Source organism: Protopterus annectens, chromosome 14.part0 (genome assembly GCF_019279795.1).
Source record: "Protopterus annectens isolate FY-2018-M chromosome 14.part0, PAN1.0, whole genome shotgun sequence".
Taxonomy (NCBI): Eukaryota; Metazoa; Chordata; order Ceratodontiformes; family Protopteridae; genus Protopterus; species Protopterus annectens.
In genome coordinates this window covers 128,135,505-128,156,955 of record NC_056748.1, presented here as the reverse complement: position 1 = coordinate 128,156,955, position 21,451 = coordinate 128,135,505, and the positions used below count along the sequence as shown (strand labels likewise).

The following is a 21,451-nucleotide window of genomic DNA, read 5'->3' as shown; positions in this document are numbered from 1 at the left end:
CTATAGTCGGGTGTGGGTAATACTTGGTTTACCCAAATACAGCCATGGGTTGTTCCTAAATTACTACATTTTTGAGCCTGCTTGTCTCATTGCCTCTCGTTTTTATTTTTGTGTTATAAATATTTAAATAAATGCTCATACTGTAGTTCTTCCTTCTGTGTAAAACCAGAAGGTAAGATTTGATTAGTTGTGTCAGTCCCATTTACTAATTTTTAAACTAAAATTATCTAAATATATAGCTTGCTGTTTTGCTTTGCATGTTGTTTTTACAAGGCACCACTGCTAGTGCGATACTGCTTGTGCACAATTCTGTATTACAAAGGACAGTCAATACTGCTTGTGCACAATTCTGTATTACAAAGGACAAGTCTACTGTAGATAGTTATGTAATGAACACAATGTATATTGTCCTGGGGGACAAACTCTTTACCACACATCCTTCTGAATACTTCCTTCCCACAGTGATTGGCGGGGGGGGGACAAAAAATAAAAAAGTAAGGGGTGTCTTATTTTGTTCTACTTTCTTATATCACATATGCTTAATTAATTTGTAGCAAATTTTGTATGACTAGTATCTTTAATTGAAGTTTAATGTCTTGAAACTGAATTTTTAATGTGCTGTTTATTCTTTGTGGAGCTTTTCTCCCCGGGCCTCTACTGAAAATGGACATATATCCAGTTAGACTAGCCCAGTCAACAAATGTAAAATAAATAAAAATAATGTGTATCGCTTTACACAGGTAAAATGAGGCCTACTACAAGTTGCAGAAAATGTAGAACTTTCTTTAGTGATAGACAAGATCATTTGCCTCTCCAGTGATTCACTGAAAAGCAGTTACATTTTAGTCAAGCTCAAAAGTGTATTTTCTTGTTAATCCTGAGAACCAGTGCAGAAGACTCACAGATGCATGCATGGAACATCGACAAACAAGAGCAGGTGCTTGTAACAAATCCAGCAAATAGTTGCTTACACTGTTGTTTATTAACCTGATACTCACTGAAATGCATGAAGAAGACCTATAAAATCCGAGTGAAGAAGATTCAGCAGTCCTGATTCTAAAGCGCTGATGGTGGATTTAGGACCCTTATTCTTTGTCTTATGAAACCTGAAAGAGAAACCTTTCATTATTGTCATGCTTTTGTGTTTGTTGGACATACCACACCTAGCATATAAACAAACAAGGAAATAAGAAACTCTGGGAACGTGCCATTTTTTGTGAAGAGAAGATCACAAATTCTTTATTTTTATGGAGGTCAGTGCCATGTCGAAGAGGGGTAAAGCCCTAACTAAAGCCAAGGTGACCCAAGTTTGATTGGTGTCACAGATGTCCGAGGTTCTGGCAGGTAAGGATCCTGGTGGTGAGAAGCGGGGAGGCCAGCATTCTTTCCCTAGGCATTCCATATGGAAAAGCATGGTCCATAGACGGGAGTAGCCCACAGATAAACACAGAAGGTGTGGGTAGGTCATTACAACCCTCTACAGCAGCAAGGATGGTGTGTGGTCCGAGGGCACCTTAATGATCCTCATCAGCTCCAATCCTGGCAGATCAAATCTGGGGGAGATTAGGAGGGGTAGATAGACCCAGTACAGGACAGGGACACTATGAGAAACTGACAGTTTACTGCACTGGAGGGGAAAGTAAAGAATTTATCATTTTAAAGTCATTTTATTGGTATTTCAAGGTGAGAAGAAGTGTGCGGGATACTGAGAATAATGGGACAGAGAAAGGGGCTATATTCAGGGTGCAGTATCTTTCATGCACATCAATCACATATATAATTCTCTACGAAGAAGAAAAAAAAGATGAATAATGTTTGTAGTTGGCTATAGTGCCTCTTCTTCTCTAAATGACCATATCATACTGTATGTATACACAGTGCATTCAGAAATCACCGTTGAAGTAGTCAAGGAACATATTTCTAGATCAGTGGGCATTTCTGCAGAGAAGCAAAAGCTCACATACCAGGGCAGTGTACCTCAGGATGATAAGAAGCTTAAGGAGTGTTACGATACATGGCAAGGTCATCCACTTGGTGGAACATGTCACTCCCCAGACTCTGTCAAAGGCAGGAGGAAATTCAGAGGCTAGAACATCGGTGTCTCATAGTGAAGGGACATTTGCATCTGGCACAACATCCCATGATGGAAATGCCAGCAGTTATGTAATGATGGGGACATTCAACTTGCATCTTAATATAATGGGCCCTCAGAAAATACAGCAGTCAGTTCAGCAGGTGATGCTGAGCCTAGGAGAGGCACAGGTCACAATGCTTTTGTGGCTACAACTACTGGCAGTGAGCCACATGTCCTTTTGATCCTGGCACAGCACACATTTCAAGATATCCAAGGAATCCTCACCAAGCTGGAGTGCCAGACATATGGACAGCAGTAGGAAAGTGGACCCAGTTCTCAAGTGTCCTCCAGCCAGTTCTTTGTCAGCAACAGGGCAGAAACAGGTGAAAGTATAGATGTGTCACACCCACCTACAAAACCACCTTTTACCATTACTGATAGAATCACAGCCTCCGTTGAAAGGAGAAGGACCACAGAAGGAGGGACAAGGACCACAGAAAGAGGAACAAGGACCACAGAAGGAGATGCCATCTCTTCAACCAGGGATGCAGCACAGTCTCAGGAAAACAGAATACTTAGCAGTATTAACTGCACTACAAAGAGTGGAGGGTAGACTGCAGCCATTTCTTCAGGGTTACTAGGACAACCTGAGAACAGCTCCCAAAGATGACTACAATAACAACACTGTAAGCTATGAAGAAGACCAAAAGCTTATCAGCTTAGAGGGGGAGGCACATAGTTTGCTAAGTTCATAAGTTGTTGCTAGGCTAATGATCACTAGGGCCTTTACAAGCCTAGTTGTACACCCCAAACCATTTCAGTCCTGAGTATCATAGGTGTCTATAAGGGGGGGAGTATGTTAGTAGGGAGGTAACTAAGGATTTGTGGAGGGTGGGGTGCTAGGATAATACTTTTCTTATTAGAGGACTCCGCCCATAAGGGACATGGGGGCCCAGACTGGCGATAAGTTTACAATAAAGAGTGGCCCATTCCCATACTAGGAGTTGAACCAGAGCTGCCTGGTTGAAAACCAGGAATACTAACTGCTAGACCACATGTGACATTCCTAAAAGAATCAAACTCTTTATCTTGTATCTGTAAGATAAACTCTTAACCAGTATGCCAAGCCCCATGTAATACACCATGCAACAAGATAAGTAGATAACACTAATTTGTTTTTGCTCTAATTTTAAATGACCTGATGGGGGAAGAAATCATTTTCTTTTTTCACTAAGACTTCTCTTCCCCAAAATGATTCTGTTTCCCAGTGTAAATGAGATTATAATGTCCTGCACTCCTGTAGGATCTTTTTTCCATTCACTTAGAGTGGTAGCATAGCTCTCAAACTCTTACATCCAGAATCAAGGACACTAGGGTCATAGGTTCATACTAGGCTAATGACCACCAGGGTCTTTACAAGTCTAGCCATGCATCCCAACACAGTTTTGTCCCAGCATTCCTTGGACACCTATATGGTGGGGTATGTTAGTAAAGAGGGAGCTAAGGTTTATGGTGGGGGTATATTAGTTGGTGGTTAATTGACTTACTGTCAACCTCTGCCCATCAAAGACATGGTGGCCAGGCCAGGGGGGAAACCTGTGATTTCCTATTTAACGACCACAGTTTCTTTTGAACAGGGTCAGGTATGAACTCTGCTTAATGTAAATGTTATTCCATAGTGCAGAGATCATTTGAGGCACATATCAGTCCCCCCAGCAGGTGCTATTTATGTTTCAGACAAAGTTCAGATCATTGTATCTAGTGTTTCTGGTGTTGTTTGTCTTGCAGATGTGGAAGAGATCCATCAGAGCTGGATCTAAGGACACCATATATGCTAGGCACAGAATGCCTCTAGCTGTATGAGACTAAGTACAGGGATAGGACCTTAAGGTGATCTGTGTAGGACAGGGAATTCATACCCTGGATTCTCCTGGTGAGGAACCTTTGAAGATATTCCAACTCTTGCAAGTGCCTGGCTAGGTACATGCTAAAAGGGGCATTGTACTTATTAATGGGTCTGATAAGGGCTGAGCAGAGTGGTACTATTACTTCCTTGGACCTGGATGTCATACCCTGCTTATGAGTTGGACTGCATAGGATGATGTTCTTACTGTCATGGCTATGTGTTGGTCAAATGCCAGGTGACTGTCTACATATGTTCCCAGATCCATAACTATCAGGTCAACTCTTAGGGGTGTTTTATCGATGAAGTAATTAGCTTGAATGGGCACTTTCCCAAGGAGCACCATAATAAATTTATTTGTACTGAGTTTTAATTTTTGGCTTTCACACAAGTCATTTGTTTCTGTTAGACCTTCATGTAGGATGTTGGTGTCATGGAGGGAATCTATGATAGCTCCCAATTTACAGTCATCTGAGAGCTTGGTGAGCCAGAGACCTTTGACTTTAGTCTTGACTTTCAAGAAGTAGATGCCAAACAGGACCAGGCCCAGCACAGAACCCTGGGGTACTCTGCTCGTGACTGGTCTTTCAGTGGAGGTGGTCTGACTGATCCTGATGTCATGGCTCCTACCTGTGAGCCTGCTGGAGTTATGCAGAGATGTATACCTAGTTCTGAGAGTTTGTCAACAATAACTGAGTGAGGTATTGTATCTAATGCTTTGGCTAGGTCAAGGTAGGTGGTATGCACCATTTTCCCTCATCCATAGCCATGGTGACCCTCTCAAAGAAGTCTACCATGTTAAGTAGGTAAGACCTTCCCTTAACAAAGCTAAACTGGGATGAGTCTAGTGTCTGAAGGTTGCCAATAGTCTTGCTGATTGTTGATCGTTTCTATGGTAATTCATTCCATGGTGTTGCATATTAGATTTGTCAGACTGATGGGTCTGTAGTTCTCAGGGTCAGTTGATGTTCCACCTTTATGAAGAGAGATGACCGCTGCCACCCTCCATTCATCTGGCATGTAGTCTGTTTTGAGGATGTAACTTAAAAGTGCTTCAAGTGGTCTTACTAGGTCATGTTTTAGGTTATTTAAGAGGCAAGAAGGGATATTGCTAGGTCCCAATGAAGCACTGTTTTTGGCCTTAGTGTGTACCTCCAGGACCTGCTTCCTGTTGATAGTTGGGGGATATGCTAGAAGGGATTCTACTGGAGGTAGTGGGGGGGGGTGAAGCTAGAGCTAAATTTATCAGCCGGTAGACTTGCTGTATCACTCTGGTCAGTGAAGGTTGTACCATTTACTACTGATTCTGCACAATGCTGAGTGTTACCTTTAAGATGCTGGACATAGCTGAAGAAGGCCTTGTTATTGTCCTTAGCCAGGGTGGCTATCCTGACCTTGGAATTGCACTTGTTGGACTTTATTAGACCTCTTAGTTTCTTCTTTAGTTGAATCAGAGTGATCATGACTCTGGGAGAGTTGTTCTTTTTAATTTTGGCCATGACTTTTTTTTCTTCTGTTTTACAGCCTGTTAAGATAAGGATTCCACCATTGTGGTTTGTTTTTGGTGTTAGATGTGGGCTTACTTCTGGTAGGTATGGCAGCTTCAGTGCTGCCATTTCCATGTTTGTAAAGGGTTTCTGTGAACAATTCTGCATTGCTAGCTGTGTTCTGGGGTTTGGGGGAGCTGTGAATTTTGACAATCTATTGGTTAATAGGATGTAGTTTGCTTTAGTGTAGTTCCTAACTGTGCTATGGGTTAAAATCCTAAGTACTAGCTTTATAGGTTTGCTACTATACAGGGTACTGCGAACCACCACTGAGCAGTGAACAGCTCCACAAAAAGGCACTGAATGTATAACAGACAGAAAAAAATTAAAACTAACTTCTGTGCCCTCTAGCCAATACATGGATTTACTTGGGTTTTCCAGGTTGATTTTGAGGGAGACAGCTTTGTGGTCTGATTTCAAAAATGAGGACATTACACAAGGGGGAGTGCAATGCTCTCATATATTGGTGAGTACTAGGTCCAAAATGTTTGATCCTCTTTTTGAAGAGGGCACTATCTGGGCCAGAGTGTTTGCGCTGATAAAGTTCAGGAAACATTGCACCTGTCAGTTACAGGCAGTGTACATTTCCCAGTCTATATAACGATAGTTAAAGTTTCCCATGAATAGGGTATTTGGTTGGTCTAGTAGGCGTAGGTGAGAGCTTTGAGCTTCATGGGTCATATAGGGTGACCTGTGGCTGGCCAGTACATGGTACAGAACCTTATATATGGTGACTTAGACATGGTTGAACTCCAAGGCATTATTCTATTTAACCAACCTAGAGTTGTTTTTGCTGCTAACATCGAATGTGACAAATGCACCTTTAGCCTCTGTGCTGCTGCTGTTGGTCTAAATGTTTGGAAGGCACCGTAGCCCTCCACTGCCAGAGTACTTTCTGCAGCTTTAAACCAAGTCTTGGTAACAACACAGATAACAACACAGATATCTACATTTTCCAGACTGAGCAGAGATTGTAGCATGGACTATCCAAAAACACAGAGGGGACAAGTGCAGACCATCTTTGACAAAGCAAAGTGATTTGTTACCCATGTCCTCCCATGCTGCTGTATGTTTGATTCCCCTGGAGTGACACCAGAAACTAGGCCAATTATTAAAATCAGTCATCTTCTGTTCATACTGTGGCATCATCCTTGATGAAGGTAGAATGATGCTTAATGCAAGGCACGTACCTGTCTGTGACATATATTCAGAGAGATCCATGATGTTTCTTTTCATATAGTCCAGTGAGGCACACAACAAGTAATTTACGCCCACGTGGACTATGATAGAATCATATTGGTACCTGTGGTGCAGTGACGTGAGTGCATGCATAATATTGTGGATCCTAGCTCCAGATAGGCAAATAACCATTATCTTCTCCTTGCCCAGTCTGGTGAGAGGAGTATATCTGTGTCATACAATGACACTGCAGATCCTAGCTCCAGATAGGCAAATAACTGTTATCTTTTCCTTGTCCAGTCTGGTGAGAGAGGCATGTGCATGTCATAAAATGACATTGCAGATACTAGCTCCAGATAGGCAACTAACCGTTAACTTCTCCTTGTCCAGTCTGGTGAGAGGAGTATCTCCATGTCATACAATCTTTGAGATTCATTGAGGTTTCTTTTAAGTGCCTCAGCATAAGAAGGTCTATGTATGTGATAAGTGGTATGTGTGAAGAACATTGTGAGTGTTCTTGATAATCTTTCTAAGTGAGATTTTTGCCTCCAAGGAAATTATGTAGGTACATCTCTCACATACCGTGTTAGTTTCTTTAAGGATTAAAAGGTTGCCGAAGTTGTTGTTGCTGTTGTTGTTGTGTCTTTTGGCTTTTCTCGGTTAGGGGTCGCCACAGCGGAACTCCGGTCCGCTAATGATTGGCAGTAGATTTTTACGTGCCGAGTTGCTGGCCCTGACGCACAACCTTCAACAAAGGTATGTCCATTCACGCATGTCTCCACACCGAAGACGCTCTAGCTGAGAATTGAACAGGACAACATCTTACTGTGAGGTGACAACGCTACCACAGCATCTAAGTACATGTGACAATTACTCCATTGTCTCAGGATGCCCATATCTACCAAGCTGGCCACAAAGACATTAGAAAACTGCAAATCCATGTTGTAAGGACCAGTATTAGGATTGGGCTATTATGATTTAGGGTCTTGGTTTTACATCGGTCACAGAGTTTGAAAACTAGATGTTAGATAATGCTATGATCTTATTGCTGTATGACATCATCTACCTGTCCTCAGGTTAGCTGCATGCAAAGCCTTTCTGTGTTATGGGTAAAGTCCAAACTACTAGCTTTATAGGTTTGCTACTATACAGGGTACTGCTAACCATCACTGAGCAGTGAACAGCTCTGTAAAAAGGCACTGAATTTATAGCAGAAAGAAAAAAACTGAAAACTAACTTCTGTGCCCTATAGCCAATAAACAACACTTTAGGCTCCCTGAAGTGTCACCCAAATCAGAGAGATCAGTTATAAATGCACTTAAAATGTATTTCTCTGAATGCTAAAATGTAATCCAAATGTTTTCGCTACCAAGCTTGCAGTAGTTTCAAGACTGAGACTGCAAATTTCTCATGTGATATAAAATATCTGGGGGGCCGGGTTAATTACCACAGGCTGTAGCTACAGTTAGCTACAACAAACTCAGGAAAAACATCTAGGCCCAGCAGAGAAACCAAAAAGCAATGCAGACTATAAAATGTCTTAAATTAATATATTTAACTTCAGATAAAAAGCAAAAACCCAAAATTGATTTAAATGGTAAGATAAGTGCACTTATAAATGTACTTAAAATGTGCTTCTCTGAATGAAAAAATGTAGTCCTTCAAATTCCTACCTCTTATCCGTACCGAATTCTTTGTTTACCGGTCTTGAGACAAAATGGGGTGCCATGAATTCCCGAGTGGCCCCCTTCAATTCCCGATTTATTTATTTTTAACAGGTTTAATGATTGATGCCACCATGCACAGACGTGCTTGATGACATTCAACTTGTGAAGCAGATGACTGCCTGTTGGACTTGGTTGGATGGAGACTCGGTCAGGCTGTTTGTAATTCGGATTGTTTCTTGTTTGTATAATGTATTTATTGCAGCAGCAGGGAGCGGAGTCCAGTCTGGAGTTGTACTGTGTTAAATAAATTTTATTTAAGTTCTGTAGAACTTAAAGAAGAGTCCACCCAGCACCCCCCCCCCCCCATGTCTACATTTGCTAGGAGGAATCCATTCAATTTTTAGGATTAGAAGATTTACTTTCTCCAGCGGCTCTAGTTCCAGTTCCACGTAAGTAAAAAAAAAAAAATGTGCATATTACAAAGATTCTACTGCACTGTGTGCAGGAGGGGCCTTAGGTCAACTGGTGCCCTAGGCAAAAGGGCTCCATGGTGCCCCCCACCACACCACCTGGTGCCCCCATCCTGGTCTACTTACACCAGATAAATACTGAAAAAGTGCCCCTACTAGAGTGGCACCCTAGGCAACTGCCTAGTTGGCCTATGCTTAAGGCCAGCTATGACTGCGTAAAGAGTGTGATCAGTAGCTAGCTACTGGGCTACTGCTAGTATCAAAGGGCACACTTATTTTGCTGAATCCTAATTTTCCAACATTTAAAATGTCATGTTTAAGGTCAGAGACTTGTAATGCCATGCCAGTGTTGAATTACATTGGCGGTAATATTGCTGATGCTGTTAATTACACTGTCTGTGAAAGTAGCGGACTCCAAGTCAGACTGCTGACCAGTCATGAGTGGAGTCCCACAGGGATCGGTCCTAGGTCCACTCCTGTTTGGCATCTACTTCTGAGAAGTCCAGGCCAACATGGAGGGACTCTGGCTGACCAAATTCACAGATGACTGCAAGCTGGGAGTCATTATTAACCCCCCAAGTAATGTAGACATCCTATAGAAAGGCCTCACTGAAACCAATGACTGGTGTCGAAACCATGGCCTTAAGCTTAATGGCAAAAATGCGTCATCATCCCCTTTGGGAAAACTCAGTTCCCACTAATTACCACACTGACAGGAGCCCACTGAACACTGAAGGTGTTATAAAAGATCTGGGGATATAGGCTGACAGCAACCTCTACTTTGACCACCTCATTGCCACTGTGGCCACAAAATCCTTCTATGTGGCACAACTCATTACCAAGAGTTTTGCATCCAGGAAGAAAAAGTTCATCATCTCTTTCTACTCTTCCCTCATTAGGCCAATCATCGAGTATAATGCCCCAATTGGTATGTACCTCACTAGACACATGCAACAGCTGGATAGGCCACAGAGGCGCCTCATGAAGAGGATCCTAGGCCTTAAGCACATGTCGTACATGGACAGACTCAAAAAACTCCAGCTATTCTCTGTCTCATATCATCTACTAAGAGGCGATAGGATCTTAGGCCTTAAACATGTCATACATGGACAGACTCAAAAAACTCCAGCCATTCTCTGTCTCATATCATCTACTAAGAGGCGATCTCTGCTTGACTTACAAAGCCATGTCTGACACAGCTCTGTTAGAAATGCTACATCTAAAGAAATCCCAATTCATCTGCACCACACGCTCCAGAGACCTCAACCTCATTACCACAATCAACAGAACATGCTGGAGGGACAGGTTCATAACCCAGAGACTCTGGAATACACATCCCATACATGTCAAGCAGAGCACCTCACTGGCCCTCTTCAACTGAAATCTTGCGGACTGGATGGGAAAAAGAAAGTTCACCCCAGGGATCACTCCAATGGCTTTACTTGATAGATGCACTGGGAACTAATGTCAGGAAGCATGATGCCAGGGCACTTCTATGGGCAAGGGTTGTAAGGGCTCCAGGGCCATTAGCCTAGTACACACCTATGAAGCTATGAACCTATGAAAGTGAATGGTGTGTTTTCAAGAATGGGCTATTCAGAGGAAAAAGGAAAAAGTTTTTTTCTTCCATCTTAAGTTTAATACTTTTTTATTTTTATTTATTTAACATTTGTATGTGTGTCCTCCAGTTACTCAAATTGGATTGTATTTGTATAACCTAGTTACGTAGCCGCAGCAGTGAGTGGATTCCAGCCTGGAGTTGCACTGTGTTGAAACGTTTATTTAAGTTGTGTAGAACTTAAGGAAGAATCTTCTGTGTGATCAGTAGCTAGCTAGGAAAGCATTTAGTCTCACTAATACCAGTTTGCTGAGTCTTAGCTTACCAACATTTAATGTCATGCATCTTTTAGCTCAGAGTAATGCTGTCACAATGCCTGTGTGTTGAATTGCATTGGTGGTAATATTGCTACTAATTACACACTGAATGGTGTGTTTTTGAGGATGGGGCAGGCTACTCAGAGAAAACAGAACTTTTTTTTTCTTTGTTAATTTTAATACTTTACTCTTTAATTTATTTTTTAAATTATTTAACATTTCTGCGGGTTTCCTCCAGGTGCTTCGTCTGGACTCTGGAGCATTTCTCCCCACCGAAAATTGGTTGGTTCCAAGTTGGACTTTCCCAGTAAACAAACGATGTTAAATAAATAAAAATAAGTAAATAAATCTTGCTAGAACTTCAAATGGATGTCTGAAAAATTGGTCTTTTGTCACACTCAACAGTCATTTTTGCACTGGTCTTTGTGGTTCCTGTTTGAAGTACTTGGAAAATTCTTTCAAACTATAATCATATTTTTTTCTACCAAGGAATTGTTATATTAAAAATTCAAAACTGTTAGTCTTTGTAGCACTCTCCTATCCATAGTAACGGAAGTGGCAAGTGCTGCATCAACATTAACCAATACAGTGGAGAGAAAATATTTATAGGAAATGCCAAGGTTTACCTATGCCAGTGGCTCAACACATAGCCCACCTGCCTTTCAGAAAGAAAGCTCAGTTAACTGTTGGCTTCATTCCTACCTGAGAACATTAGATTTATTTTTTCATAAATTCATAATGGAATTACACTGCTGTGTGCGTGTGTGTGTGTGTGGGGGGGGGGGGGGTGCTGTTGCACTTCTGAGACATTAAACCAAGGCCCCATCTGCCCAGTAAGTGGGAGCCCTGGAGAATGTAAAACATCCCGTTGTACTTATCGGCAAAGGGTACAGCCTACTGAAGACCACAACATTATTGGAAATTAAAATGAAAGAACTATGAATTTATCCAAAGTCATTTATCAATGACCCTTGGGGAAAAGTCTTATTGTTGATTGACACTATACAATAATTGATCAGACACTTTGATAATGGATTGGACATACTTATAAAGTAACTGTATACATTAAGATCTGTGTAACAGACAATCTGTGTAATGAATAGAAACAGCCTAGCTCTGTTGCAGTGAGGCATAAAGCCCTATGACTGAGACGATGCGAGTCTAAGCAGTCTTGGACACTGGAAGAGCTGGACAGGAATGTGTGTTTGATAGTCAGGCTAATGTAAATAGTGTACATAGTTATTTAAGATGTTATGTATAAATACAATGGAATTCATTCAAATGTATTTGAAAGATAAAAAATATTTTTTGAGAAAAAAAGGGTGCTTCAATTTCCCTGATGCCTTTCCCAAATTTCCCCTAGTCAGTATTAATACCAACTTTGATCTCCCCTGAAAAGATTCCACTAGCCTAGTGAGACTAACCTGGTCAACAAAACATAAGTAAGTAAATAATAGTATACATATGTGATCTAATTCAGGAGAAAGCACTAACTTTATGGTGTAGTATGTGACAAGTGATGACATCATAAGAGAACTTCGAGAAAATGAAGTAAAATGCCAAAAAGAGTTTCAGATTTGTACATGGGCAGAACATTATTTAAGAACAGAATGAGTGAACATATCAACCTCCTCTCACACAGTTTATGGTGGCATTGACTATCAAACTTACACATTCCCGCCCTACTCTTCTGGTGTCCAAAACACTGCTTAGACTCGCATCGTCTCAGTCATAGGGCTTTATGCCTCAGTGCAACAGAGCTAGGCCATTTCTATTCATTACACAGATTGTCTGTTACACAGGATTGTATGCAGTTCATGGAATGTGTCAGGAATGGACTACTATCTGAGGAGCTTTCTAGTGTACTACTGAAGTAACTGTTTAACATTATGTGGCTTTGCTACTTAGTGTGGAGAGGGTTAGAATCATATGTAGGTTTCTCATGCTTTTTAATTAGTTTAAAGGCATTAGCATTGTTTGTCTTCGGTCCAGTTTAACAGAAATTTTATTTTATGACAAGTTTTCCTCTTTTAATTTATTTTATTTTTATTTTAAGTGTAGGTACCAGACAGCAAAACATATTGTTCTTGATGTTTAGCAGGCACCGTGGTGTATTTTACAAAATATGTAAGAAAGTTATATTTGATGATTTATAATGGAAGGAAACCCAAGTAGGCATTATAATAACTTTCACAGGATGCTGAAGCAGTTGGCTGACAGTTACTAACTTCTGCTTATTAAGCTGTAGTCTTTGAATGTAGTGCCATTTGCCTCAGGAAGAGAACAAACATACTGTTTTCATTGGACTAGGTGAAGTAGTTGATACCCACAAGATCAATACACTAAGCTTTGCTCCCCAACTGAAAAACACATGTTCACACTATCAAATCTGATATTGCTTTATCTCACGTTATGATACAAAAACACTGTGAAGGGGGCCATATTTTGGTTGTCTGTTTTTCAGTTTGCATTTGAAAGTTGGTATCCCACAATTCCATTGGAGAGAATGGGGTTAACTATTTATGTATGCAAATTTTATGTTAATCAGCATACAGATTTGTACCTATTTTTCATGGGCCTTTGTCCAGATTTTTGATATTTCTAGGTTGAGAGGTATTCGTAATCTAGCTTGCAGAAGTCTCTAGAATGAGATGGCAGACTGCTTGTGTAATGTACAATACTGGGGGGGGGGGTTAATTACCATAGGCTCTAGTCACAATTAGCTAGAACAAACTCAGAAAACACCTAGACCCCAAAGAAAAAAATACAAATTAATGCAGACTGTAAAAATGCCTTAAGTTAATAGATTTAACTTCAGATAAAGAGCAATACCTTCATAGCTCTGTCAGACATGCAATGTAATTTGTCTAGTGCCACCCTGCAGCATTTACATAAGGACCGGCCCATGCTCCACTCTGTTCCCCCTATAGTCCTTTAGCAGACTGCTATTCCAATCCAGCAGATAGATGGAAATGGACCAGAAGTGACTCAGACACAGCAGTCACAGACTTCAATACTTGGAGGAACACAGCCCATGCCATCAGAAGGACAAGCCCAAACATAAAGCTATGAGGTGACTCCAGTGTAGCTATAGATGCTATAGATGTCCTGAACTGTTTATTCATGTATGATATGTATCACTCCTTAGACTGTGGAACATGTTGTCATACTGCAGATAAACATACAAGATTCCACTCTACACACAAGCGTGAAAGCAAGTCACATGCCTACGTGCACAGGCTAAGGGACAGTTGAAATTCCACAAGTACATATTTCTGCACTTCCTCTAGAGTTTTTGTAGGCTATAATGCACCAGATACTTCAGCAGGCTATTGGGCAGCAATAAATTCCTCAGCTCCCCAGGTGCCAGGGTTCAAGCCTCAGCCAGTTCAGGTGGTTCCCATAAAACCACCTTCTCCAGGTATCAGACATCTATGAAGATCTGCACAGCCAGGAGTACAGACTGGTGAAGAGTCAAATGCTTTCTTGGTGCAGATGATCAGTGGTTTAGTAGGCCATCTTCTCATGTAGCCAGTTGTGGTACAACAAGGAAGCCCAACCGCTAGTACCAGTACAACTACCGCTTTAACTTCTTCAAGTACATCTTCTCCTACCACCACTTCAGCAGCTACTACACCATCAGCAGCTACAACAACTACTGAGGCAAACAGTTCCAACACAACCCTTACTAGTGATCCTGTCCCAGAGGTCCCACATTCTGTGCAAACAGATGCCCACTTCTGCCCATACCATTACTGTAGTGATAAAGAGATTTAATGAGTTCTTGAAGAGAACAGGCCTCCAAGAAGTGGTGGTACCAGTCATTCACTTACTCCAGAGTTCTTCACCAGTCTGGTACAGGAAGTTCTGTCTTTTGTGATGGCTAATCTGAATGCATAACAGGCAGTATAAAAAGCATTGCCTCTTTCATACAAACACATAGTGGGACCAGCAGCATCTTTGTACCTCATTCCACTGCATCTCTAGGATTCTTTGAAGATCTTTTGTTGTTGATTTGATAGAATTTCTCATGGGTTAATATAGGCATGATACTGCATGGGTAGTTCCAGTTCCTACAGAGATTCCAGTCACAACTGAACATCTTCTTCCAAGAACAGTACTTGAACAACAGGGAGCCTCCTGGGCAGAACATTAGGTGTAGAAGAAATAATTTAATAAACATAAGATCCGCATTTGCAAGCTTACAAGAAGGTATGAATATCCCTTATACAAACCTTGGGTTCCTGAGAGTGTTACTCAACTCAATTATTTCTCACATTCTGTATTGCACAACTTCTATTTTTGGCCTAACAAATGTTATATCTATGTGACCATAGATTGTTTGAGTGTCTAGCCCTAAACCTTTACTGCTAAGAGGGGAAAAATGAATTTCTGAGTGACATCAATGAGAGAATTCAGTGCATGTCAGTGGATGTAAATCCTACTCTTGTCAACTGCCTCACCACAGTGATGGGAATTAGACCTCAGGTCATACTGGAGCACATGCTTCAAATGGAGCATCAGACACTCCTTTATGTCAGGCAGAATCTAAACAACAGCAGGATGTTCAAGATGACCCAATGGAAGAACAACCAGCTGAGCAGGAGTTTGAAGAAATGCAAGGAGACAATGCGTCAGCTTTTCCACCACCAGAAACTACAACAGAAGTAATGGTATTAGTAGAACAGCCTACTTTCACGGGCTTGGACAGAGTATGGAGAAAAAAGTCTGAGAAGGAGCCATTGGCTTCTGCAGTACCCCTGATTGGGTACCCTTTGTCTGACATGATTGTCAGAAAGATGAAACCAAAGGTCCATCCAGTGATGCTTACCTGAGTGGGATGCCAGCTAAATGTAGGAAGAATATACAGGGTGATGGGCCTCAGTTATCCCTCAGAGAGGCAGTAAATAAGATAGTGAGAACTGTAGGATTGAAGCCGGTGACAAAGTCCAGAGAGTCCTAACTCTGATCTAGAGAGGCCCATTGGACAGGAGACATACCGTCAGCAGGTTAAGTTGGACATCCAGAAGAAAATCAAGGAAAACTTTGACCACAATGCTCAGAGATTCTTTAACACTCATAGAGTCTTTGAGCAAAATTCTTAGTTTTTTCCATAGTTTTCAGGGCATTTGAGGCAAGGATGAGGAATGGAGAAACAAGATGTTTCATAGAATTATATAGCATCATAGAAAATACAAGGAAACTGATCTATGTGGACATTTGCCCCTTGCCACTACCCACCCTCAAACCCTACCTCACTTTCAAGAAGAGATAGGCCAGACATGCCAGGGATGAATTTGTGAATACCCATCCAATTGTTTAACTCCTTTTGAAAGGACAATATTGTATCACATTACTTGATCTGGAGTGGAAGTTTTTGGAGGAGGATAGATAGTTGACTCTGTCTCTCCTCCATGATTTGTTTATCTGCTGAAGCAGGTTCAGATCTCTGGTCCTAATATTCACTGTACTGTTTGATTTATGGAGATATAAAAGGTTTTGGACTGTTGGATCCATAATGGGTCAAAACGCAAGGCACAGGCACAGGCACAGATGGACCCTAAGGAGTCTATAAGACATTGAATACAGGTAGAAAGTCTCCAGGCTCTTTTGGTAGCTCAGGGCTTTTATGCCAGTGATCTTTTTTGTTAGGAACCTCTGGGGTCTCTCCAACTGTCTAGTATGTCTAGTAAGATACATCCCAAAGGTGTGCATTGTATTATATGATGAGTCTGATCAGTGTGGGATATAGAGGTGTAAGGACTTCTTTGGATGTAGAGGAGATACCTTTTGCAATCAGTTGTGACAAATGAAAGAACTGCCTAACCACTGTTGCAACATGATGATCAAAACAGAGGGAATTATCTACCCATATTATGTGGTCTTTCACAGCATCTTTACTTTGGGTGTTATCTATAGGGTAAACTGGGTTTAGGAATTGTTTACCAAATGCAACACTATTGCACTTTTTAGCATTTAGTTTCAGCCCATTTTCTATGTACCAGCTATTAATATGTGTAAGCTCAAGTTGTAGCATCTGCATTTCAGAAGGGGATGTGGGGATGACACCCAGTTTGCAAACATCACCAAACTTAGTTAATCAAAGAATCTGTCCCTTTGTTGAATAGTGAAGAATCTAGCATGGATCTCTGCGAAACTCCATTGGTTACATTCATAGTTCCAAGGGAATCATATCCCACCTTCACTGTGTGGGTTCTGTCCAGCAGACAATTTGACAACTACTCAGGGAACATTTTAGAACACATTTAGCTTGTTAATAATGTTAGCATGTGGTAGGGTATCATATGCTTTGGCAAGGTTAAGATACGCTGTACAGACATCAAGACTGCTGTCCAAGGCTTGTTCTACCCTCTAAAAGAAGTTTACCAAATTCATTTAATCAGGATCCTTGCCGAAGCCGGTATGGCTGTGCAGTCACTTATCAGACCAGTTATTCAGACAATTGTTGAAATTAATCTTCTTTTCTTTGTACCTTGGCATCTTTCTTGGAGAAGGGAGGCTTCCACTCAGTACCAGCCGGCATTTCTGAGCATATTCTCCTTTGGCTCAGATAATTAGTAACTGTAAACCTGCTGTCATTTGCTGGCCATTTTCTATTCTATATCATATCACCAACATACTATTTTTTTTAATGTAACATAGGCAATTTATTCAAGGGCAGTAGGAACTGCATTTGTAGATAGAGCACTGAAATACAAAATTGTTTGCCGGCAGCAACTTATGCATTAGTAATAGTCCTCTTTAATATGGAATGATTCAGGTGAGTTTTACTTCTGTAGACCCTGTCCATATTGACTGATATTGGTGGATTATAGTGACAGCAATTTGAGTGGCCTTTTATGGTTGAAATGTTCTGAAATGGGTAGTTTTGTCATTACTGGCTCATACATTTTGTTTCACTGCTTAGTGGAAAATGTTCAAAACTACAAATGTAAAACACACTCTAACAAGGAAAATAATCTAATACAATCAGGAGGGTGACTCAAAGAACACATGCATTTATGCATGGTCCTGAAAATGTGTGCAGGGATCCATGATTTGAAAACTGTCCAAAGATGCATTTAATCTGACACTGGCCAGATACATTTTCAATGAATGTGGGTTTTAAGGATGGAAAGTGTACTGTTGCTCATGTTAAGTCTGTTTTCATTGTGAGACTGTATTGTTTGTTTAACAAATGACCATCAGTGTTTTTGCTATAAAATATGAAATAAATATCTGTAATCATTGTATAAGTAAAGAAGAAAATAGTAAACACACTGACAAATCTGAACTGGGGGAGGTGTTGCTGATCCAATACCCTGCCAAGGGCCCCATTTGACCATAATCTGGCTCTGATCATGTCTCACAACACCCCAGGGAAGTCCATTGTTTCCCAGTAACATCCAGTACATGAGCCAGGTATTATTACCTGCATAAATATAGGAAGATTTCGAAACTTCGAGTGTCATATGGCCGGGACCATATGATCGAAATTTTAAATCTTCAAACATTCAAAAAAAAAAAACAAATTTATACACATTTATGCAGGGGGGCAAGCCCCCCTGCACACCCCATAGCGCTGCTATTAAAATATACCAACTCCGAGATCGCACTACAGTGAGGAAAAGGGAATATTCCCGTACCCATATGGAGATCTCTGTTTAGGTGTTTGAAGTTTTAAAACTTCAATCATATGGTTTCAACCATATGAAATTCGAAGTTTTGAAACTTTGATCACTTAAATGGGACTCATATATATAGATATAGATATATAGATATATACATGTGTATATACACACACACACACACACACACACACACACACACACACACACACACACACACACAAATGTGGACACATTTCATTTTGCGAAATGTTCCTTTTCTCAACATTTTTTTGTTGGAACAATTGATTGAGTGGTTGAATGATTGAAGTTAGCATCTGTCTAAGTGTGGAATATTAAATGAAAGGTAAATATGATTGTGTAATAATGCCAAAACCTACGTTTATAAAAAGGTTTTGGCATTTGAGTTGATTCTGTATGTGTGCGAGTGTTGACAGGTTTGAGTTAGAGTAAATGTTTAAGGGCTACGTAAGGGGATATATGTACACCTGTGTCTTTTTGTCTTGTTGAGTGGTATTGTTAGGGAAATGGTGTTTTGTACCTTAATGTATAGTGTTGATGTTCTGGGCCAGGGTAGGGGTAGCATCAGAGTTAGCACATGACTGAGGGTGTGCAGGACGTCCATGATAGTCAATCCTGGTGTAAATTTGTGGGGACCCAGCCAGTTATCTAGAAATATAGTGATTCAGACTGGTTAATATGCAAGGGACGTTTATTTCAGAGATTAGGGAGGTGCTGGGTTATAAACCTGTCCCTCCTCCATGTTTTATTTATCTGTTGATGAAGATTTAGAACCCTGGTCCTAGTATTGGTGGAATCATTTGACTTGCCAAGATACACGAGGTCCAGGACAACTAAGTCTCTAATGGTGCAGTAAGAAAGACAGAAATCTCCCCTCAACTGTCTATAAGACACTGACTAAAAGGATAGAACTTCAGCCCTCTCTTGATAGTTCAAGGAATTTGGACCTGTGATCTTTTTGGTTATGATCTTTTTGATTATGAGCCTTTGAAGCCTTTCTAATTGATTAATACATTTAGTGAGATGCATTCTGAAGGGGCATTGTGCTTGATTATTGGATTGATCACTGCCATATATAAGAATTGATTACCTCTATAGATCTTGATGATATTCTCTTGACAATGGGATGTGTTAAATAAAGGCATTTCCTGGAAGCCATTGTTCCATAATGATCAAAAGAAATGCAATTATCAACCCAAATTCCTTGGTCCCTGAGTACGTTTTAATTTTATACTGGTGTATTCTCTATACACTATGATAAGGGAAGGTTGTCTGCAAAAAGCTGATGATAAAATGCTTTTTGGTACTTAGTTTGAGTCCAGTTTTAGTACACCAAGAGTTTAGCAGGGAGAGCTTATTCTGGATGGTTTGGGTCTTAGAGAGTAGCTTGACAACATCTTCTAGTTTCTAGTCCTCTGATAACTCTGTTAACCAAAAGGTCTTTGCTAAATGCCAAAAAAGAGAAGTCCTGGCACCAAGCCCTAAGGGGCACTGTTGTCCACTTTCATACTGTCTAATGTATTGCCTACAGCTTAGACTGTGTGGGTTCTTTTAGCCAGTTTTCTATCCATCATACCACATATAGGTCAGTCTTTAAAGCTTTTAGTTTCTGCATGATGCCAGCATGAGGAATGGTGTCAAAAGCCTTGGCCAGATCAAGATAAACTGTATCTATCACATGGCCACCTTCTACAGACTCTTTAACCATTTTGAAAAAGTTTACCAGATGCAATAGACATGATCTAGTCTTCATAAATCCAAACTGTTAGGGGTGTTAAGTCTAATAAAACCTTTAATACCATAGTTTATGAGGTCAGTTATAATACAATCCAAGGCTTTATAAATGAGGCTTGTAGGACTCATAGGCCTGTAATTACAAAGGTTGACTTTGAGGCCACCCTTATGGAAAAACATCATCATTACACTGCATTACTCTGAGACAAACTCAGTAGCTAAACCAAGGTTAAGCAGTTTAAGGAGTGAGTCTGCAAGGGCATGGCTAATTAAGCAACCAGGTATATTGTAAGCTACCATGGAGAAAGTAGCTTTGGTTTTTGATTAGCACTTTCAGTAAATGATCTTTAGAGATAACTGAGACTAAGGGATTTCAGTATTTTTGAGTTTTGGACAGAAGTCGTTGGGGTGAAGTTGGCGCTAAGTTTGTTTGCAAAGATTTTGGCAGGGTCTATTGGGTCAGAACAGGATGCTCTATCAAGGTCAGGGGTGGCAGGATCATAACTGAATGCTGATATTTCACCACAAAGTTGATTGAGATTGGAATGTTTGTGGCAAAACTCAGTGAGGTTTGCTGTAGGGGCTTTTGAGAGTTTAAAGAAGAAGGTCCCTGTGGTCAGCCTTGAGTAAGAAAGGAGTTACCTGAGGAGTAGTGCAAGAGGCGTCCATATTTTAAGAATCAGGTCAAGAATACTGCATCCTCTAGTAGATTTGTTCACCAGCTGCTCAAGGGAGTTTTTGTTTAGGTATCTTTGGGCATATCCTACACTGCAGGTAAAGGTGCCTCATTTTATTGAAGGATAACTAATGTCACCTAAATAATGGAGTTTTTACTAATAAGGAAATAATTTAGAACACTGGGCAATCTTATAAGATCATGAAGGCACAATGATGATGGTCAATAAAAAAAGCTATTATTTGCAAATTGATCTGATCTGAAGTGCTCTGTGGTTCACTGAGTTTAGTCTTGGGTCCCTAGGGATGCGCCGAGGGGTAATATGCTCACTGAGAAATATACAGACTCCACCACCATTTCTACTGATTCTGAAGACAAGGGAAGTACAAGACCCAGGTTTAGAAGGGGTACTCTCTTTACATTTAAACCGAGCCTCAGTCACTGCACAGACATGAATGTTTTTAAAATGAAGCCGTGCCTCACAATCAGGCAATTTATTGTTTAGACTTCTGACACTGAGGACAGCTATCTTAATTTTTGAACTGATATGTTTGTTAGTCACATTGGAATGTCCACCAACTGGACTCTGTCTAAAAGAGGAATGGTGGGGAATAAAAAAGCCACCCCCACTAGGGCATACCCAGATATGAAGAGGGGAACCCCTTTAATGTAGTTAA

General features: G+C 40.7%; 1 protein-coding gene across 1 annotated transcript in view; it reads right to left on the bottom strand.

Annotated features, from left to right (window-relative positions):
- Positions 1 to 21,451, bottom strand: part of LOC122788631 (EF-hand calcium-binding domain-containing protein 6-like) — a 516,700-nt gene that overhangs the window by 30,166 nt on the left and 465,083 nt on the right. The window contains exon 10 of the mRNA XM_044055530.1: positions 999 to 1,106. Coding sequence (XP_043911465.1) covers positions 999 to 1,106 — 108 coding nt within the window. The remainder of the gene's footprint in view (positions 1 to 998; positions 1,107 to 21,451) is intronic.